At 47.6% G+C, this 18,815-nt stretch overlaps 1 protein-coding gene across 1 annotated transcript in view; it reads right to left on the bottom strand.

Moving 5' to 3' along the window:
- CUX2 (cut like homeobox 2) overlaps positions 1-4,898 on the bottom strand; it is a 255,872-nt gene extending 250,974 nt beyond the window's left edge. The window contains exon 1 of the mRNA XM_035017009.1: positions 4,781-4,898. Within this exon, the coding sequence (XP_034872900.1) occupies positions 4,781-4,843 (63 nt within the window). The 5' untranslated portion in view covers positions 4,844-4,898. The remainder of the gene's footprint in view (positions 1-4,780) is intronic.
- Between the last annotated feature and the right edge of the window lie 13,917 nt (positions 4,899-18,815).

The raw sequence follows: 18,815 nt of genomic DNA, 5'->3' as shown, positions 1-18,815 counted from the left end.
GGAAGGAAGGAAGGAAGGAAGGAAGGAAGGAAGGAAGGAAGGAAGGAGGAATAAAAGAAAAACCATCACCACCACTAGAAAAGCTATTCCCTCTGGTCAGAATAGCACCATGCTCACCTGAAATAACCCTCTGAGATGCTTATTTACTTCTTTAGGCTTGTTCGTGGTTTCTCAATTTTCTACAGTGAACCCAGGTATTTATAAAAGAAACTTCAAGATCTCCAGTAACAAAGGTGGTCAGAGATGAGACAGTGCTTGTTTTTCTTCTAGCAAAGAGAGAGCCCATCTTGGGGAAGCAATTTCTGTCGAGTTGAGAAATCAGAATTTTGGGATGCCCAGAAAAGACTGCTGGGTTCTTTAAATAAATTCTCTAACACCTGTTTCTAGCTCCTTCTGCAAAAAAAAGCCCACAGGGTGTGGGTTCCAACGAATGGGAAAGGAAGATGGAATGGGCTCACCCACTGGTTGGATTTGTAAGGGTCCAAGGGGCCAACCAATTGTTTGGTCTTATTCACAGAGCTGCTGTTGAAATCTCCCCTCACGCCCTGTGCCTCCCACCTCTCCTTGTCCTCCCCCCTCAGACCCACCCACAGCCCTTGCCTAATGCCAACCTGTCTCATGGCCCCCAGCTATGGCAAGCCTGGTCTGCTCATGTTTCCCCACCCCAGCAGCATTTCTATTACTGCGAAGTTTCCAAAGTTAGGATTCTGCCAACAGGGCTGATAGCTTATTTACTGCTGTCATCTATAGAAAGAGGAATTTTGACACATTGTTAAATGATAGCACGTTTAGATAAGTCAAGCTGTCAGAGGCTCTAATGGATGTCTAAACTCTCTGTGGCTGATATGTAAAATTTATGCACTTCAGAATATCATAAGGTTATAATATTTTAATCACATCCACGCTCTTTCTAAACTTTGAGCAGGCAAAAACATTCCATCAAGCACCATCTCCCATGTGCATCTTCCCAAAGGTTTCTCCAAACTCCTTTAAAAAGTCCAGCCTCTCTTGCTTGCCCTGTTGCTCTTCCTCCCTGAATACTCAAACCCTAAGCAGAATTTGCCTCTTCCTCCAAAACTTGTACTATGTGGTCCCTCCAGCCAACCTCTTTCCTCCCAAGAAACACAGATGTGAATTTGGACTGGGCACCCTCATTTCAACTAGATACCCTCAACTCTTGGTTAGCTTGATTAGCTCTCTTAAAGGAAAAAAAATTAAAAAGATAGCACAGGACACTGGACCTGGAGCATCATAAAAAAAGTGGCAAAGTAAAGCAGAAAAAGAAAATCATAAAGGTATGAATCCAGTTACAATGACTATACACAGAAAAGCCATAAAAAAATACTGCATTAGTAATGTTCACCATAAAGCAATCTTATAACCAAATGAAATATGCCCAGCATTATCTTTAAGATGGAATTTTATTTCTCGTTTCCTGGACTGCTAGCAGCAGAGGAAAAAAAAGAGAAAAGAAAGGGAGAAGCAGTTTTGGGGGTCCTGGAATAGGGTACCACATGTCAGAACATCTTTACCATCAGCCACAAGTCGTTAAGACTTGCTGACTGACTTCCATCCTAGGAAAACGGCCCTGCTGTGTTCAGAGACGGCGCTGGAAGGAATAACTGGACTGCTTCCATATTTGAAAAAATACATACTTCCAGAGGGCTTTATGCTGGGCTGGTACAAGGTCACCTTTCTTGCCAGGATTGGGGTGGCATCAGCAGCATGGTCTGGCCTGGGGACACAGGCTGCCTTTGCTGCCTCGGCCACTTTAACACTCAGCAACCAGGCTTCGAGAAACCACTCAACCTGAACAACCAAGAACTGAAGCCATACACCTCCTCACACTCACAGGCAGCTGGGCCGCGTGACGAGTGGGCTCAAAGCTCTCGGCCTGCACAGGGCCTGGGGTGGGGGCCCGCCTCTCCTACCGGGATCTCAGAACAAGCCAGCAGAAGTTTTCCTTTCTGGTCACCTCCCCTATAAGAGGAAAGTGGGAAGGGAAAAAAATGAAAATAAAAGTGTGGCGTAGGAGTCATTAGCATTATGCACAAGAGATGATCCCGGGTGAAAGTGCTTAGGCTCATAATCCGTTCCCAACAAAAATGCCCTCAGTGAGAATATGGAGCGAAGCTGCAGGCCTGTTGGGCAGGGGAGCCACTGAACATTTCAGGATGAGGGTGGGGACTGTGGCAGATGTGAGGGTCTCAATGTTTGCATGCGGCTCCGGCTGCCACGTTTATTTTTCTGCTCTCTAGAAGTGTGCAGCCTTTCAAACTCCCTCAGGGACACCCCCCCACACTTAATATCCATGTAAATGAGCTTACCCCCTTCCCTGAGAGCCCTCTCCTTTTGTGCCAGACATACCAGCCATTTTCTTAATAAACACCACCACCCTCACCCTGTGGGGGTGAGGGTGTTGGCCCCATTTCCCCTTCACCTGAACAAGACTCTCCATCCTCCCACCTTCATCGTTTCCAGTTGAAATTTGCTTTCCCACCTCAGCCACCTCAGCATCTTCTAAAACCCTAACAAAGGGTTCCTAGATCAATGGGAGTCCAAATGGAATCAAGATTTGGGTGACCTCAACCGCTCCACAAAAGACCCCAGAGCTGGAGAAGGAAGCGAGTGAGGTTCAAACCCCCTCCCCCAGCTCAGAAATCGGCCCCCTGGGAGCCGCACCCACCCCTCAGCACCCAGCCCCAGCACTACCCAACCCTCCCCGCTGCAGCCTGAGCTCCCTGGATTGAAAACGAGTTATCTAATGAAAATTGTGTTAACTGACATTCTGGCCAACCGGGAGCAAATACCAGCGCTGTAAATCTCGACGCGGAAATTTTCTCCAGCCCAGAATAACAATAGGACCCTGCAAAGGGCTTTCGCCAGCCCTTCTGGTTCCTCTCCTCTTGTCTGCCACGTTCTTGTCATTCCTTATGTTACAGAACATCAATCATAAATAAAGACGCTGTCCCCCAGCCGTGCCCCGGTCTCATTTACAAACATTAGCAGGGAATACGATTACCATTGGCCTTCTGTGCCAAGCCCAATGTGGCTGCCCAACTCCCTCTTTCCCCCTCTCCCTCTTTCTCTATTTCTCTCTCTCTCCCCCCTCCCTCCCTCCCACACACACCCCCCACTCTTCCAGAAAGGCCACTTTAGCATCATTTAAATGGGCAAGCACAGCTCACAGCCTGGCCCGCCTCAGCTGGCCACCAAACTGTAGCCCCAACTCGAGTGAGGACCTGGAATTGCAAGGCACTTGCAGTTATTAACTGCATGCCTGAGTGCCCCGATTTTCTCTCCAGTTCAATGGCTGGGGGAGGGGATGAGTGGGGAATGGTGGGTTAGGAAGGAGGGGGCTGGGAAGTGGCCAGGAGGAGGAAGGTATAGGAACCACTTATCAGAAGAAACTTAAAGAGATCTGCAGGCGGATTTTCAAAAAAGAAGTGTGTCCCTTTTTATCTCCAGACTGATGCTCTCACTTCTGCGAATGTCAAGGCCAAGGCAGGATGTTCTAATCGCCTGGTTCTCAGCAACACTTCCCCGCCCCTGCTCCCACTGCCTGCCGAGACTTTGCAAGACTCCAGGATTTGGGGGGACTTGGCAGGAGCGTCCTGGGGCACCCCAGAAAGTATAGAGCCTAGAGCTTGTACCTCCAGCGGGTGCTCTCTGAGATTCCACCCCCAGTCCCACTTCCTAGGGGATTAGCAGAAAACACCCCCAAATCTAGGAGAGACATACAGATTCCCAGAGAAAGGTGGAATGGGGGATAAAGTGCTGGTGTTTGGGAGGAAGTAGCCCTGGGGAAAGAGAGTGAAAGAGAAGAGAGAAAGAAGAAAAGAGAGGAGTGGCAGGAGGGAAAGCAGGGGGCAGAAGACAGCAAGGGAATCTCCAGTTTAAAAGTTCCCATGGGCCCGAGAGCCGGGAGTCACCTGCTCTGCGCAGCTCCAGGCTCTCCACGGCCCGCGAGGCTGCAGCGCAAACTTGCGCGCGCCCCGGGCCCATCTCCACCGCCCGTCCCCATTTGGACCTGGAAAGAGGGTAGAAGGGGGGGTAAAGGCAAGAAGCAAAGACGAACCCCAAGAACCCGGCCCGAGGAGAGGTCTGCCGGCGCAGGCGGCCAGTCCGGCGATGGTGGCAGCGGTAGCTGGGGCGGCAGCAGCGGCGGCCCCTGGGTGGCGGCGTGTCCGGGCTGCGCAACCAGGCAGGCGGCGGCGGAGGTGCCGGCGGCCGGCGGGGCGCGGAGCCGCCTCCACACCAACCCCAGCAGCCTCCTCCTCCTCCCTTCTCCTCCTCCTCCTCCACCTCCCTACCCACCAGCTCCCTCCCTCCCTCGCCCAAGCCCCAGCCGGGCGCGGACAGGCACGCGGCGCGCTCCGCGGCCTCCCCCGGCGCCGCGAAGTTGGGAGGCGCGCAAAGTGCAGCGCAAGGGGGGCTGCCGGGGGTCCCGCCGGCAGCCCCCTGCCCAGGACCGCAGCCCCTGCCTTCCCCGCGCCTCGCTCGGCCGTTCTCCCGCCGGCTCGCTCCCCGGGCCGAGGGCTCACTAGCGCTTCTCTATGGTCGCGGCGGCTAATCGATGATTGAACCGAACAAAGAGCAGCGGCGAGATCAATTCCTAATACCTATCGATGGGCAGCGGGCAGCCGAGCCCCAGCGAGCCCCAGCAGCCGCCGCCCGCCGCCCCGGGGCGCCCGCCCACCCTCCCGGGGACCTCCCCAATGCGCCCAGGGCGCGCCCCAGGGCTCCCCACGGCCGCGCGGCCGGCGCTGCCCGCACTAACCTGGAGTCGCCGTAGATCAAATCGCTTCCAATATTGAAACATCGATCCCACATTGGCGGCCATCTTGGGGGCTATTCGAGACGCACACACACAAGAGTTTGGCTTTTCTCAATGGCTGCACTCAATATCCGGGCTGGACTCCCCCCAGCCCCGGGGCCGCCGCCGGCCGCCCGGGCCCTGAGCGCCGCCGCCCGGGGCCCCTTGGGCGTCCCCCGGCCTCCTGCCACCCGCTGCCCCTCGGCGCCGTCGCCGCCGCCGCCGGGCCCGGGAGCCGTGCGCCCCCCCGACCCCCGGAGGGCGCGGGCGGAGCGCGCCGGGCGGGGAGCTCGGCGCCCGCCCGGGGGAGGCGGCCGGGGATGGGGCGGGAGGGGAGGGTGTGGGGGAGGCAGCCTCTTCGAGAGGCGACGGCGCCGCCGCTGCCCTGCCTGCAGCCGGCTCCCGGGCCCGCGGAGCGCTCGCTGCATCTCCCCCCCAAGTCCGGGGTCGGTGTGCCGCGCGATTGCACTTGACTTTGGCTTTTTGCAAACTTATCAATACTGACGTAACGTGCTGATCAATGCAAAGGGAAGTTTGGGAGGGGGGGCTGCGGGAGGCCGTTGAGCGGAGCGCCAACACCCCCCACTTCGCACCTGTCTACCCCCCCACCCCCGGCATTGCATACTTAAAAAAAAGTTAATAGTTTGCGATGCATTTTTTTTTTCTTTTGCAATCAGAGGACACATAACACGTGCCTCGGGCTGCCACCACTCCTCCGCCAGCTAAGCTTCGGATCACAGGGTAGCAGCTAGCAGATAGGGCCGCGTAGACTCGCTGGCCGGCGGGCGTGTGGGAGCCTGCCAGCGGGCGGGTGGGAGCCGCCCGGGGGCGCCACTGAGTCGTGGGAAATATCACCACTGCCGCGCGCAGTTTCCAAGCCATTATATTGTTACGATTATTATTGGGGAGCGGCGCCTTAGCCAGAGATCAGGGTTCTTTGCGGGGCGAGGAGGTGGAGAAGGGCTTCAGATCCTTCGCAATAGGAATTCTTATTACTGTTATTATTTGGGGGTCTAATGATACGGGCTCCTCATAACTTTAGAATGGGAGGCCCTTTTACTGTTATGATAATTATTGGAAGGGATCCTTAGCCAAATCTCTGGAGCACTTTAACCTCCGCAGTGAGTTGGCTTTTATTATTTACGTAGAATGGGTTAGCTTTTATTGTTATGATCTGTTGATGGGGCCGTAGCCCTGCTGTGGGGACTTTGGATTCTCAACAACTACAGAGATTTCTGCTATTGTTATCATTATTATTCGAGGGCCCTTCTAGCTGGGGCCCCAAGGTCCGTTGCAGTATGAGTCTCCTTTATTATGATTGTCTTTTGGAAGAGGGTCTTTAGCCCAGCTAGAGGGAAGTTACGGTCTTTTACAATTTCTGACCTTGGACAATAGGGATGACTAAGTTTCTTCCTTTACATTTTTCCCTCTTTTTGCCTCTGTGCAAGCTAGACGTTCCCAGTCCCCTCCCAACATCCCAACCCCAGGAGGATCTCAGACCCCTTCTAAAACCCTCCATCACTAACCCACTTACCTCACCCCCACTCCTGACCCTGGGGTCACTCTCCCTCTCTGGCAGTCCCCTGCCAAATCCCACTGCCCTCCTCCCCACTCCCCCCAAAAGGACATTTCCTCCCTTTTTGTCTGGTCAAAAGATTTGCTTTTATAGACAGCAAATGGAAATTATATTCTCTTTTTATGATCCAGCTTGGACTTCTGACATCACTCTTGGTCTGGGACAATAGATCAATACAGAAGGTTGTAAAAAAGATAAAGTTTAGAAGAGTTGTAAAGCAGAGAGAATCGTGATGGATATTTTTGATGATTTTCCAATATTTGTGTCTCATAGCACGTGCTTCAAGGCAATTAAAGTTTTTAATGTAATGTAAATAATTGTTTCATAAATGCTTCAGAAGAAGGTGTGATCTTTTTGAGCAATCACTTGAGCTGTTTAAAAAATGTAATGTGATTTAAACAAGGATACAGTATTTCTGTTACCATCCCCATACATTTTCCATGAGGCCTGGGTAAATATATTAATGCACAATTTGAAAGACTCGTAAGACCAAAAGTACAGCATTCACCAAGATGTAATGAATTAGGCCTAGTTAGCAATTCCGAGTGGCCTGTTTCCTTGCCAGATTAAATTGCACGTGATGTGTGGTTTATCTCAGCTCTCGATAACTTCACGTTTAAATTACAGCTCTCATTCTGCAAAATGAATTTAGGGAAATTTCATAACTATCACATTGCAATTTTTTTTAAATGGCTACATTTTCTCCTGAGCATCTGTAAAGCTTGCAGCTTCCTTGTCTTTGAGTCTGTTTTTTAAAGACCTGTAATAGAAAATCTGGAGTGAGTGTGAAACCCTTCAAAGCAATTTTTAACAAACCAAGGTTTTGATTAAGATTATTTTAAGTTTATGTCTGACTTTGCAGTCATGGAATAAATTGACATTGTGTACCTCCTGATATGAAGTACTGAGAAGGACACAACATCACTTCTGTGATATTACTGCCAAAAGTACATAACCTGAATCTAATGGTGAAGAAATAGTTGACAAACCCAAGTGGAAGGGGAATTCTACAAAATAGACAGCTTGTTCTCTTTAAAAAATGTCAATGTCACATTAAACACACAGAAAGACTAAGGAACTGTTCCAGATTAAAGAAGCAGAAGAGACTTGACAACCGATTAAAACATATGACCCAGGATTTTCTTTTACTATATAGTGCATTAATTAGAGCCAATGACAAATTTAGAATAAAGTCAATAGATTAGATAATGGCATTATATCAATGTTAATTTCCTGGTTTTGATTATTGTACTGTGGCTATATAACAAAAGAGCCTAGTTTTTAGAGAACACAGTGAAGTATTTAGGGGTAAAGGGACAAACATCATGTCTGCAACTAACTCTCAAACACTTCAGGCAAAAATAATATGCATATATTTGTTTATACCTATCTATCTAGAATGATATAGCAAATGTTGCAAAATGTTACACTTGAGGACTCTAGATGAAGTGTACACAGAAATTTGTACTGTCCTTGAAACATTTCTGGGAATTTAATATTATGTCAAAAGAAAAAGCTAAAAGAAAAAAATAAATTTATATCTGACTATGTTTCAGCTGTTAGGACTACTGGGCTTCGGAATAAAAATTCTGCACGGAACTTTTCTACTTTCCTGACTGACATAGGCTGCAGCTTTGACCGAGCAGGAAATTGCCACAGCAAACATGCTTACCGAAGAGCAGCGAGAAAATCCAATAATTCAGATTGTTTTAAGTCTGTGATATTTTTAAATGACTTAATGCAGTGGGTCTCTGAAGAATTCTGACAATTTTAATGGTAGAAACTTGCAGTCCCACTGAGGAACGGGTTGCTACATAAATACTGAATGATCGTGTCTTTCTGCCTGGGCCGAAACATATTAGCTTTGCTTAGTGGCTTATTGCTTTATTCACAAAATAAATTTCAGCCGTCTCTTCCTACCATATTCCAAGCGCATCTTGAGCCTGTCCCTTATTAGATGTGAGGGCTTATATTCCAAAGGCATCTGTTACCGTCTCAAGCTCAGCGACAATGAATTAAGCAGTTAAGTGTTTACCACCTAAATAGAGTTAGCTGTGGAAATGATATTATTATGGGTGGTCCTTAATGAAAGATGGTAAACCAGGAAACACTCTTTTAGCAATCAGCCTTGGATTTGAAAACTAAAGTACTAAAATATTAAATACTTTTGTGAAAAGCAGTTTTTCATGTTCTTTGCGCACACTCCCTGTCCCAAACACACACACACGCGCAGATATAAAAACACTTAAGCAGGTTCCTGGTCGATTCCTGAATCTCAAAGATCCACTTATCAAGATAAGTATTTTAAAAATTATAATGAAAAAAAATAAATAAAAATTATAATGGAAAAGACGACACCCTCTCCCCACCCCAGAGGAAGCCGAGCGTGGTTTGGGATAGCCTATCCTGAAAGCAGAAGCAGACAGAGAGCCGGATCCTTTAGGAAATTCATAAACTGTGTAAGAATCCCAGGGAAGATAATGGCAGGTCCTTAGCCATGAACATAATGATATGCGAAATCCCCAGCATCAAAGCTGAAACAAAAGAAAATGTCCTTCAGTAGCTCTGCACTGCCCACCACAGCTGCCAGGCAGGAAGAAAGACAACTAGAGACTCCAAATTTATCTGGAAGCATTAGACAGCCCTCAGAGCAGAGTAAGGGATGTGGCAGTGTCTGGCAGACACCTGCAGGGATGTACTTCTGGAGGTGGGCCCAAGGTTAGGTCCCAGATCCAGAGGTTGGAGTGACTGACTATAAGGACCAAACCACCAATTCCTTATGTGCAAAACTCCTGACACAATGCTGTCAACCTTTACAATTATTAAGCACCTACTGGTTGTTGGATGCTTATAAATAAATCTTTAGCATAATGTTAGAAGCAAGATTCTGGAGTCAGACTGTCTGGATATGAATTCCAGCTCTGCCACTTACAAGCTCTGTGACCTTGAGCAAGTGATTTTACCTCTTTGTGCCTCATTTTGCTCAGGTGTACAATGGTGCTCATAATTGTACAAAATGATGAGGATTAAAGAAGTTAATTTATGTGAAGCACTATGTAAATGTGCCATATCTAGCAGCTATCATTGTTCTTGGTCTCACAATGGATGGGACAGTGATCTGCATTCCCAAATTGCAGGTGAAAAGACTGAGGTCTTGAGAGAGAAATGGTCAAATGACTGTGAAGGAGCAGAACCAGGCCTGATACCTAGGTTCACTCACATCAGGCCTGGGGCTCTTGAGCTTGCCCTGTCTCTTATGGGGAGGAAAAATGGGTGGAAAAGCAGATGCCCAGAAAGCAAGAGCTGCAGTCTTTCCCACGTGCCAACCCTCATTGACCAATCAAACTGGAGAGGAACAACACAAGAGGGACAGGCTCCCTTTGCCTGACTCCTGTCAGAGACTAAACAACAGTGTATTCATAATGTGCTGATTACTCTCCTTTTTGCTCCCCTTCCCCATTCACTCTTCCCCAGCTCAGTGCCCCAGGAAGCCGACCTCTGTGGACTCTATCTCCCAGGCTCCCTTGTTCTCTGGCATCCAGTTGGATTTGGCCAATGGGGGGCCTGCTTAGTGGTAAGAAGCTGGGAGGAGAGGAAGTTTGGGGTACTTATTCCCCAGCTCCTTCCCTACTTCACTGCAGTTCTGACAGTGATTGGGTCCTTTTACAGACACAGTCCTGGTCAAGTTGTCCTTCTGCTCTCACCAGGCTTTCTCCCTCCCCATGCCCCTTCAGATGTGGCGTGGAAATGTCTTCCTCCTCTTGTAAGCATCTGGGTGCCTCAATATTTTCCTTCCCACAGTTCTGTAAATAGTCTCATTTACAAATCTTGGCTGAGTGTACCTTCTGGGACCCTGACTACCACAGAACGCTATTCAATTATTAAGAAATGTAAATGTTATTTATATGTGTTGAAGTGATCTCTAGGATATAAGGCAAAGTGAACATAAATATAGGCTATAGAATATTATGAAATGATCCCATCTCTGCTTAAAATGTGATACTTAGGAAAAAGTTAAAGAAAATTCGATATCATATAGTTAACAGAATTAGTTCTGGAAAATGGGTTTAGAGGCCACTTATAATTTGTACATCATTATCTTCAATTTTTTTATGATCACCAATTACTTTATCATCAGGAATCTTCATTCTTTTGGGGTGGGAGAGAATCTGTTTTCTCCTTGGACCCTGACTAATACACACACCATAGAATGCCACATCCATCTGAGATGTCCATGAAAGAAGATTTGACTAAAGAGAGAGACAGTCCATGTTCATGGGCTGGAAGATTTAATATGGTGAAGATGTTATTTCTGTCCAAATTAATCAATAAATTTAAGACCATTCCAATCAAAATCCCAATAAAGTTTTTTGCAGAACAGGACAAGCCCATCTTAAAATTCTTATGGAGATGCAAGGGCCAAAAATAGTCAGGACATTTAAAGAATAATAAGGTGTGGGAACTTTTCCTATCAGATACTAAGACTAATTATAAAACTATAATAATAAAGACAGTGAGGCAGAAAGACAAATAGACTCAGGGGACAAAATTAAAAGCCTAGAAATAGATTCACACAAATATAAAATGGACTTCCACAAATACATGGCAGAGCTGGCATTATAAACTAGTGGGTAAAAGACAGACTTCATTTTCAATATGGTGCTGAGCCAACTGACTACTCATATAGGGAAAAATATAGAATTAGATCCCTACCTCACACCATACACCAGGTGGAGGTGCCTGCATGCTATGGATTTAAAGAAAAAAAAAAAACAGCATGTTCCTTTTTTTACCAACAGCTCCTTCCCTACTTCACTGCAGTTCTGACAGTGATTGGGTCCTTTTACGGACACGGTCCTGGTCAAGTTGTCCTTCTGCTCTCAGCAGGCTTTCTCCCTCCCCACGCCCCTTCAGATCTGGCGTGGAAATGTCTTCCTCCTCTTTTTAACTGAAAACTATATCCTTATTAAGATGACTTGACTCTGCCACGCCTGGTTGTTTGTTTAAGCATCCAAATAGCTCTGCTCATGTAATAGCCCAGGGTCCCTTTCAGAGCCGTAGCTGTAGCCAGAACCAAGACTTTTCTTTGAGCATCCCCGGAATGAAACACCACTTGGCACTTGGCAGCTTCCAGGAGATTTAGAAACACTAGCTAATTAGAGTTTCTAGGACTCTGCTCTGCACCGGCACAGGCTCCTCTTCGTGCACACAGCTTTGCTGAGCCCCTGAGAAGCTGGCCCCTAGGCAGGAACCCGACTTCCAATTCTGCATCCCATTTTACCAGTGGAGTGCGCAAACCAGACAGTGACCTAAAACCTCCAAAACCACCACCATGGACCTGAGGGAACCCATTTGGCTATCTCTCCCAGGTCCCACATCTCTGGCACGAGTGTCCTCATTTGGCTTCATGCCCACTAGGGCAAGACTATGAGCTCCCAAGGACAGCCATAGATCTTTCCTGTGCCCTGAGAAGAACTGAGCACCCCCACCAGCACTCCCACCCACCCGCCCAAATAAAACTCCACAAACTGTACCCCTAAAGCTTGATGAAGACTGTAGATTGTTACTGCAGGTTTTCTTAAGGGGCAGGGTATAAAGCACTTAACATCTTCACAATTCTTTTTGCTTCTTTCTTTCCCTGAAGTTCCCTTCATTAAAGCAGCCGCTCTAGTCTCTATTTTTAATTTCTCTCCCCTCAAACTGCTCATCCATCTTCTCTCACTCATGGCTCACTCTTATTTGCTCTCTGTCTTCCCTGGTGCCTTCTCCCTCTTCCTCCATTTCTGCCCCCTCCCTTTCTCATTGCTCCTTCAAATCTGAGGTTCTCACATTTCAACTAGTCAGCAAAATAGGTAGCCAAACCAAAAAAAAAAAAAGAAAGAAAAGAAAGAATTTGTTTGCTCCTTTGGTGAGACAGGGAGATGTGAATCCTTACAATTTTCATTTTGCCCCCGTCCTATTGCTGCACTGTCCTCACTGTCATAGTGGTGCCTACTATGCACCAAGGACCTAACATTCTCTCCAAAACTCACATCCATCATCACTGCATCCGTTCTGCCAATGAGAAAACTGAGGGTCAGAAAGACAGAATAGCTTGTCCAAGTTCACTCAACGGGACAATGGCTGAGCATGGTTTAGAAGCGGAGTGAGAAACTGTGCACTTTGTAGCCCTACTACAGAAGCCCTGACCCCAGCTTTAGCTTTTCCTGCTGCCCCTGCTCAGGGCAGGAGGGAAAGGAATGTAGGTACTTCTAGAAGATGCCGTTCAGACAAAGCATAGCCAACAGGGGCTGTTTTTGTCGCCCCAGGAGCCAGTCCCTAAATTACCACTCTCTCAGTCTCCTTAGACCTTCTGATTTCTCAGCTCTTGGGTTCCACGAAACAAAAGATGATCCACTTGTCCCCAAAGGACAGGAAAATAATGATAATGCTGCCATTTATGGCCTGCTTTCCCTAAGCTGGGCTCACTCTGCCCATTATCTAATTTCCTCCTTGTAACAGCACTTCAGGTAAGTATTGCCATTTCCTCCCCTTAATAGCTGAGGAAATAAGGGACTCAGAGATGGTAAGTGACTTGCCCAAGGTCATCCAGCCTATAAGCAACTGCGCTGGGGGTCAAATTCTGTTTGATGTCAAGGTTAAAGTTCTTAACCCTGAATACCACCCCGCTTCCCTTTCTCAGCTGCTTCTAAATCTCTGTGGGGCTTTGAATTCACTTTGAATTTTTGAATTCACTTCCCAGCTAGTGAGGGGCTCAGTCTGGGTTGAAATCCAGAGCCCTCTCTTCCTTGCACTCAGTCTCCAGCCTCTCTCCAGAGCTCAGGGGGCACAGGATGAAGACTCTGGAAGCTCTCTTTTGAAGGTTGGGTCCCCCTCCCTTCAACCTCAGAAACTTCTGTGAACCCTTCAGTGCCTGGGGAAACAAAGCCTCCCCCCACCCCACTTCAAATGTTCCATGACCCAGGAAGCAAATCTAACCCTCCTGAATGAACCCTCCTGCTCCAAATCCTGGGGGTCCAGTAGGGTTTTTGGCAAATGTGCCGGGCATTGGGGGCCCTGTCCCAGCCCCTGCCTGTGAAAACAGCATAGGAAAGAGACTCTAAAATGATCCTCAGTACCTCAGGCCAGGGTCTAACCTGTCACCCATGTACCACACCCCCTTTTGTGCACATGCATATACACATATTTGCACCTATGTGCACACACATATACACACCTGCTCTCACATTGTTTGCATACACCCCTGTGCATGCCTACTCTCTCATGCGTACACATTTACATACTCATGTACACACACCTGCATGCACACCACACATTCATTCATGCACATTTGAACACAAGCCAGAAACTGATTCTCTGGGACACACCTGTGTGCTCACACACAGACCTACACAGCCTGTGTGTGCATGTGAGTGAGCACACTGCGCAGATACATGCAATTGTGTGGACCTGGTGGTACCTTCCAGGGTGGGGCAGCAAGGCCTCTGCTGGGGCCTCCTGGAGCTCGGCCTTTGGCAAAAGCCCCACCTGGTGGACATTTGGTGTATACACGAACCCCACCTCCAAGCCGGAGCGCCCCTGGGACCAGTGAGGCTCTGGTCACTGCCCAGGCTGGCTGGCAGTAAGAGAGTGAACCCAAAGCTAGACTTTGGGGCACCCCTACCCCTTTAGAGTTGCCTTCTCTCCTCCTATTCCCTTCCCTGGGCAACAATTTCCCTGGCCAAAGGCCCGGAAAGAGCATTGGGTCCAGGGGAAGGAGCTTAAATCACTGCTCTGCCATTTGCTGGCTTCTCTCCCAAGCCTCATTATGCTCAATTATAAAATGAGGGTCCTCAAACAGGTACTTGGAAGAAGTAAATGACATCATGGACACAAAATCAACAGCTGTGTATCTCAGGATTGGACAGCCTAGAGTGAGTCTGAAGTCAGACCTGGGTTTTTTGGTTTTTTTTTTTAAGATTTTATTTATCTAGAGGCATCTGAGTGGCTCAGTCCTTAAGTGTCTGCCTTCGGCTCAGGTCATGATCCCAGGATCCTGGGATGGAGTCCCGCATCGGGGTCCCTGCTCAGCGGGAAGCCTGTTTCTCCCTCTCACACTCCCCCTGCTTGTGTTCCCTCTCTTGCTATCTCTGTCAAATAAATAAATAAAATCTTTGGGAAAAAAAAAAGATTTTATTTACTTATTTGAGAGAGGGTGAATGAGCAAGAGAGAGCACAAGCAGGGGGAGGGGCAGAGGGAGAGGGAGAAGCAGACTCCCCACTGAGCAGGGAGCCCGACGTGGGGCTCGATCCCAGCACCCCAGGATCATGACCCAACCGAAGGCAGATGCTTAACCAACTGAACCACCCAGGCGCCCCAGACCTGGGTTTAAATGGAGATGCAACTCCTGGCTCTCTCCTTCCTGGGTGTGTGCCCCTGGGCAAGTCACTCCACCCCTTGAGCAGGTTTCATTAACTGCAAAGTGGGGGAAAGTCCCCAACGAGGTGGTTGGAAGAAGGAAACAATGTCATGGAAGTGAAATCCATTACTCTCTCCATTTTTCTCAGACAAAAGACAAGAATAGTTCAGGGGTGATAGAAGCAGGGCTGGAATCAGAGGGACCCTGGTTAAAATTCTGATTCAAGGGGCGCCTGGGTGGCTCAGTTGGTTAAGCGACTGCCTTCGGCTCAGGTCATGATCCTGGAGTCCCGGGATCGAGTCCCACGTCGGGCTCCCTGCTCAGCAGGGAGTCTGCCTCTCTCTGATCCTCCCCCCTCTCATGCTCTCTATCTCATTCTCTCTCTCAAATAAATAAATAAAATCTTTAAAAAAAAATTCTGATTCAAATCCTGGTTCTGCCACTTTTGAGATGTGACCTTGAGCAAGTCATTCCCCTGTCCAACCTGTTTCCCCATCTGTACAGTGGGGACCTCTTAGAGTTGTGGTGAGAATTAATGAGATAACGCATACAAAGAGCCTGACATCAGTAAGTGCCCCATAAACGCAGACTGCCACTGTCAGCAGTGAGGTTTGGGGGAAAACAAGTGATATCTAGAGGGGTGGATGATAGATGATCCTCAGGTGCCCCATATAATAGGTACATAATTATAACTAACTATAATTTAATCACCATGTGCCAGGTGCTGTTCTAAGCCTTCTCTAGGAATTAAATGATTTAATGTCACAACAACCCCATGAAGTAGGCATTATTATTCTTCCCATTTTACAGATGAGGACAGCGAGGCACAGAAATGATGTAACTTGCCCAGGGTCACAGAGCCAGAGAGTGGATTAAAATCCAGACAGAGTCCTCTGGATTTTTCCCATTCCCTAATCCTATAGAGCTGTCCTATCAGCTCTGACCTTCCAGCCTCTCCTAAGAGATGGAAACTTCCCCAGGGGCTAAAGTCTGGTTTTAGAGGGCAAGTGCTCCCCAGCAAGTCCCCCACCGTTCCGCTCTTCCTCCCAATATCCAGGAAGGCAAACGGCCATGTACGAGATGTGTATCCTGGAGGGCTATGGAATTAAGATAATCTCAGGGAGGCAATAAATGCAATGGAAATAAAGCTAATTAAAGAGCATCTGCTAATGTCCACAATAGCCAAACTATGGAAAGAGCCAAGATGTCCATCAACAGATGAATGGATAAAGAAGATGTGGTATATATATACAACGGAATATTATGCAGCCATCAAAAGGAATGAAATCTTGCCATTTGCAACGATGTGGATGGAACTAGAGGGTATTAGCTGAGCGAAATGAATCAATCAGAGAAAGACATGTATCATATGACCTCACTGATATGAGGAATTCTTAATCTCAGGAAACAAACTGAGGGTTGCTGGAGTGGTGGGGGGTGGGAGGGATGGGGTGGCTGGGTGATAGACATTGGGGAGGGTATGTGCTATGGTGAACACTGTGAATTGTGTAAGACTGTTGCATCACAGACCTGTACCTCTGAAACAAATAATACATTATATGTTAAAAAAAAAAAAAAAAGAAGAAGAAGAAGACAGCAGGACGGGAAAAATGAAGGGGGGATACTGGAGGGGGAGATGAACCATGAGAGACTATGGACTCTGAGAAACAAACTGAGGGTTCTAGAGGGGAGGGGGTGGGGGGATGGGTTAGGCTGGTGGTGGGTATTGAAGAGGGCACGTACTGAAGGGAGCACTGGGTGTTATACGCAAACAATGAATCATGGAACACTACATCAAAAACTAATGATGTGATGTATGGTGATTAACATAACATAATAAAAAAAAGAGCATCTGCTAATCATGGGAAGCTGTGTCAGAAAACTTGCATCTGCTGGAGGTCGCTAAGTGGTATGAAGGTGGAGGGAACCTGGCTGGCGAGGCCTCGCCCCACTGCTAAAGCATCACCACAGAGTGGAGGGACAGATGGTGGCTCAGACAAGAAACAAATGTAAAAGAGAGATTAGGTATAGGAAATTGTGCGCTCCACATTTTACTTAAAAGTCAGTCGCTGGGAAATGGCTGCCTGATGACGCCAGTTCAAGGGAGTCACTTTTTGATGTGGCATGGCGTTAGGCAGAACCCTTGACTCAAGACTCTTGTGTCTGAATCCTGAATCTCTAGCTCCCTGGTGGTGTGGCTTAGATCCAGAAACTTAATCTCTCTGGAGCTTGAGTTTGGCCACATGACCTGCTTTGGCTAACAGAATGAAGTAGAAGTCTTGGTATGCCAGTTTGAGCTTCCATCTCAAGATATGTTGTATGTTTCCACTTGCCCTCTTGCCTTTTACCATGGAAAGAATATGCCTGGGCTGGCCCACTGGTCCGAGGAGGAGGATGCAAGACTCAAGGGTAGGGAGGAGCTTGGCTTCCTGGATTACACATGGAGGATAGCACCCCTCACCCAGGAATACCTGCCAAGGATTATCCCATGGCTACAAAACACACCTCTCATGCTGGGCCACTGGGGCCTAATTATCACTGCAGCAAGTGGACCTAGTGCTATACCACTGACAGACCAGACCCTGCACCCATTCCTAAGCCAGTTCTGTGATTTCACCCAACCTGGATGCCATGTGGCTTTGTGCTTTCAGCCTGACCTAAGACTGTGAGCTCCCTGAAATCTGATGAATTCCCCCATTAGGCCATCCAACTGCCCTGACCTGGCCCACAAGTGGGGTTCTCTGGTGCTCTCCTCAGTGTTCATGGTGGTCTCCACCACTGGTTCTGGGATCCCAGCAAGTTTTGCACCCCAGCCAGTCAGTCCCAATGCCATGTGGCCTTGGGCAACCCACGTAGTACCTCCAAAACCTCATTTTTCACATCTGAGAAAGGGGAGTGCTGCTCTCCTCCTGACTCAAGAGTGGTGGCATGAAGATCCAAACTGAAAAGTGTGAGTCCTGTAGAAAGTGCTGGAATGAGGTCCATCATTCAATGCTGACTCTTAAGGGGCATCACTGCGAGAAACAGAGAAGAATCCTACTTCTTTTGCCTCAGCCTCCCCTTAGCCCTCACCCTATTTCTCTTCTCTGTTAAGGCTTTAAATGTCAACTGTTTTGGCAAGTTGGTGTTTCAAAAGAAACAAAGACTTAAATATCCCAAGATGGCCTTGCTTAAAGAGATTTCTTTCTAGAGCTCCATGTGACAGCCCCAGACAGGTATTTCACAGAAAAGGACGCTCAAATTGCCAATAAACACCCGAAAAGCTCAGCCTCATTAGTTGTTAGGAAAAATTCAAATTAATACCAAAATGTGATACCATTTTGCACTCATCAGATTGACCAAAATTTTAAAGCCAGATAATACTAAGTGTTGTCAAAAATGTAGAGCAACTGGAACCCTCCTGTACTGCTGGTCGGGGTGCAATTGGTACAACTACTTTAGAAAATAATCAGGCATAATCTAGCAAAGTAGAAGCCACGCATGCCACATGCCACATGCCCCAGCAATCTATTTCTAGGGATAAATCACCAGGAGCTCTTGTCCAAGTGCATCCAGCAGGCTATAAATGATTTGTATCTTTCCATAAGATTGTTTACAAAAGATCACTCATAATAGTAAAAGAACAAAACAAACAAAAACAAAGGAAAAAAGTAATGCCCATCAATAGTAGACTGGATAAATTGTACTGTATTCACACAATGGAAATCTATAAGTGGGGGAATGATTCAGAACCACGCTATTCAACACGGACAATTCTCACAAATAGTAACGCTTAGTAAGGAAAACAAGTTGTAGAATACAAACAGTACAATATTATTTATGTAAAATTTTAAAGCAGGCAACCCTATACTGTATATTGTTTATGGATGCACTGTTTGGCCTCATGAAAAAAGCCAGGGCTAAACTTGCTGTGTACCACTTAGCATGTGGCCCTGGGAACATTTCATTTTTCTGAACTTCGGTTTCCTTGCAGGGCCACTGTGAGGGTCTGAAATCATGTAGTGAATATACTTGGTGCACAGAC

Source organism: Mirounga leonina, unplaced genomic scaffold (assembly GCF_011800145.1).
Source record: "Mirounga leonina isolate KUSES-001 unplaced genomic scaffold, KU_Mleo_1.0 Mir_171, whole genome shotgun sequence".
NCBI lineage: Eukaryota > Metazoa > Chordata > Mammalia > Carnivora > Phocidae > Mirounga > Mirounga leonina.
The sequence above is the reverse complement of the archived record's forward strand: the minus strand, read 5'-3'. Positions and strand labels throughout refer to the sequence as shown.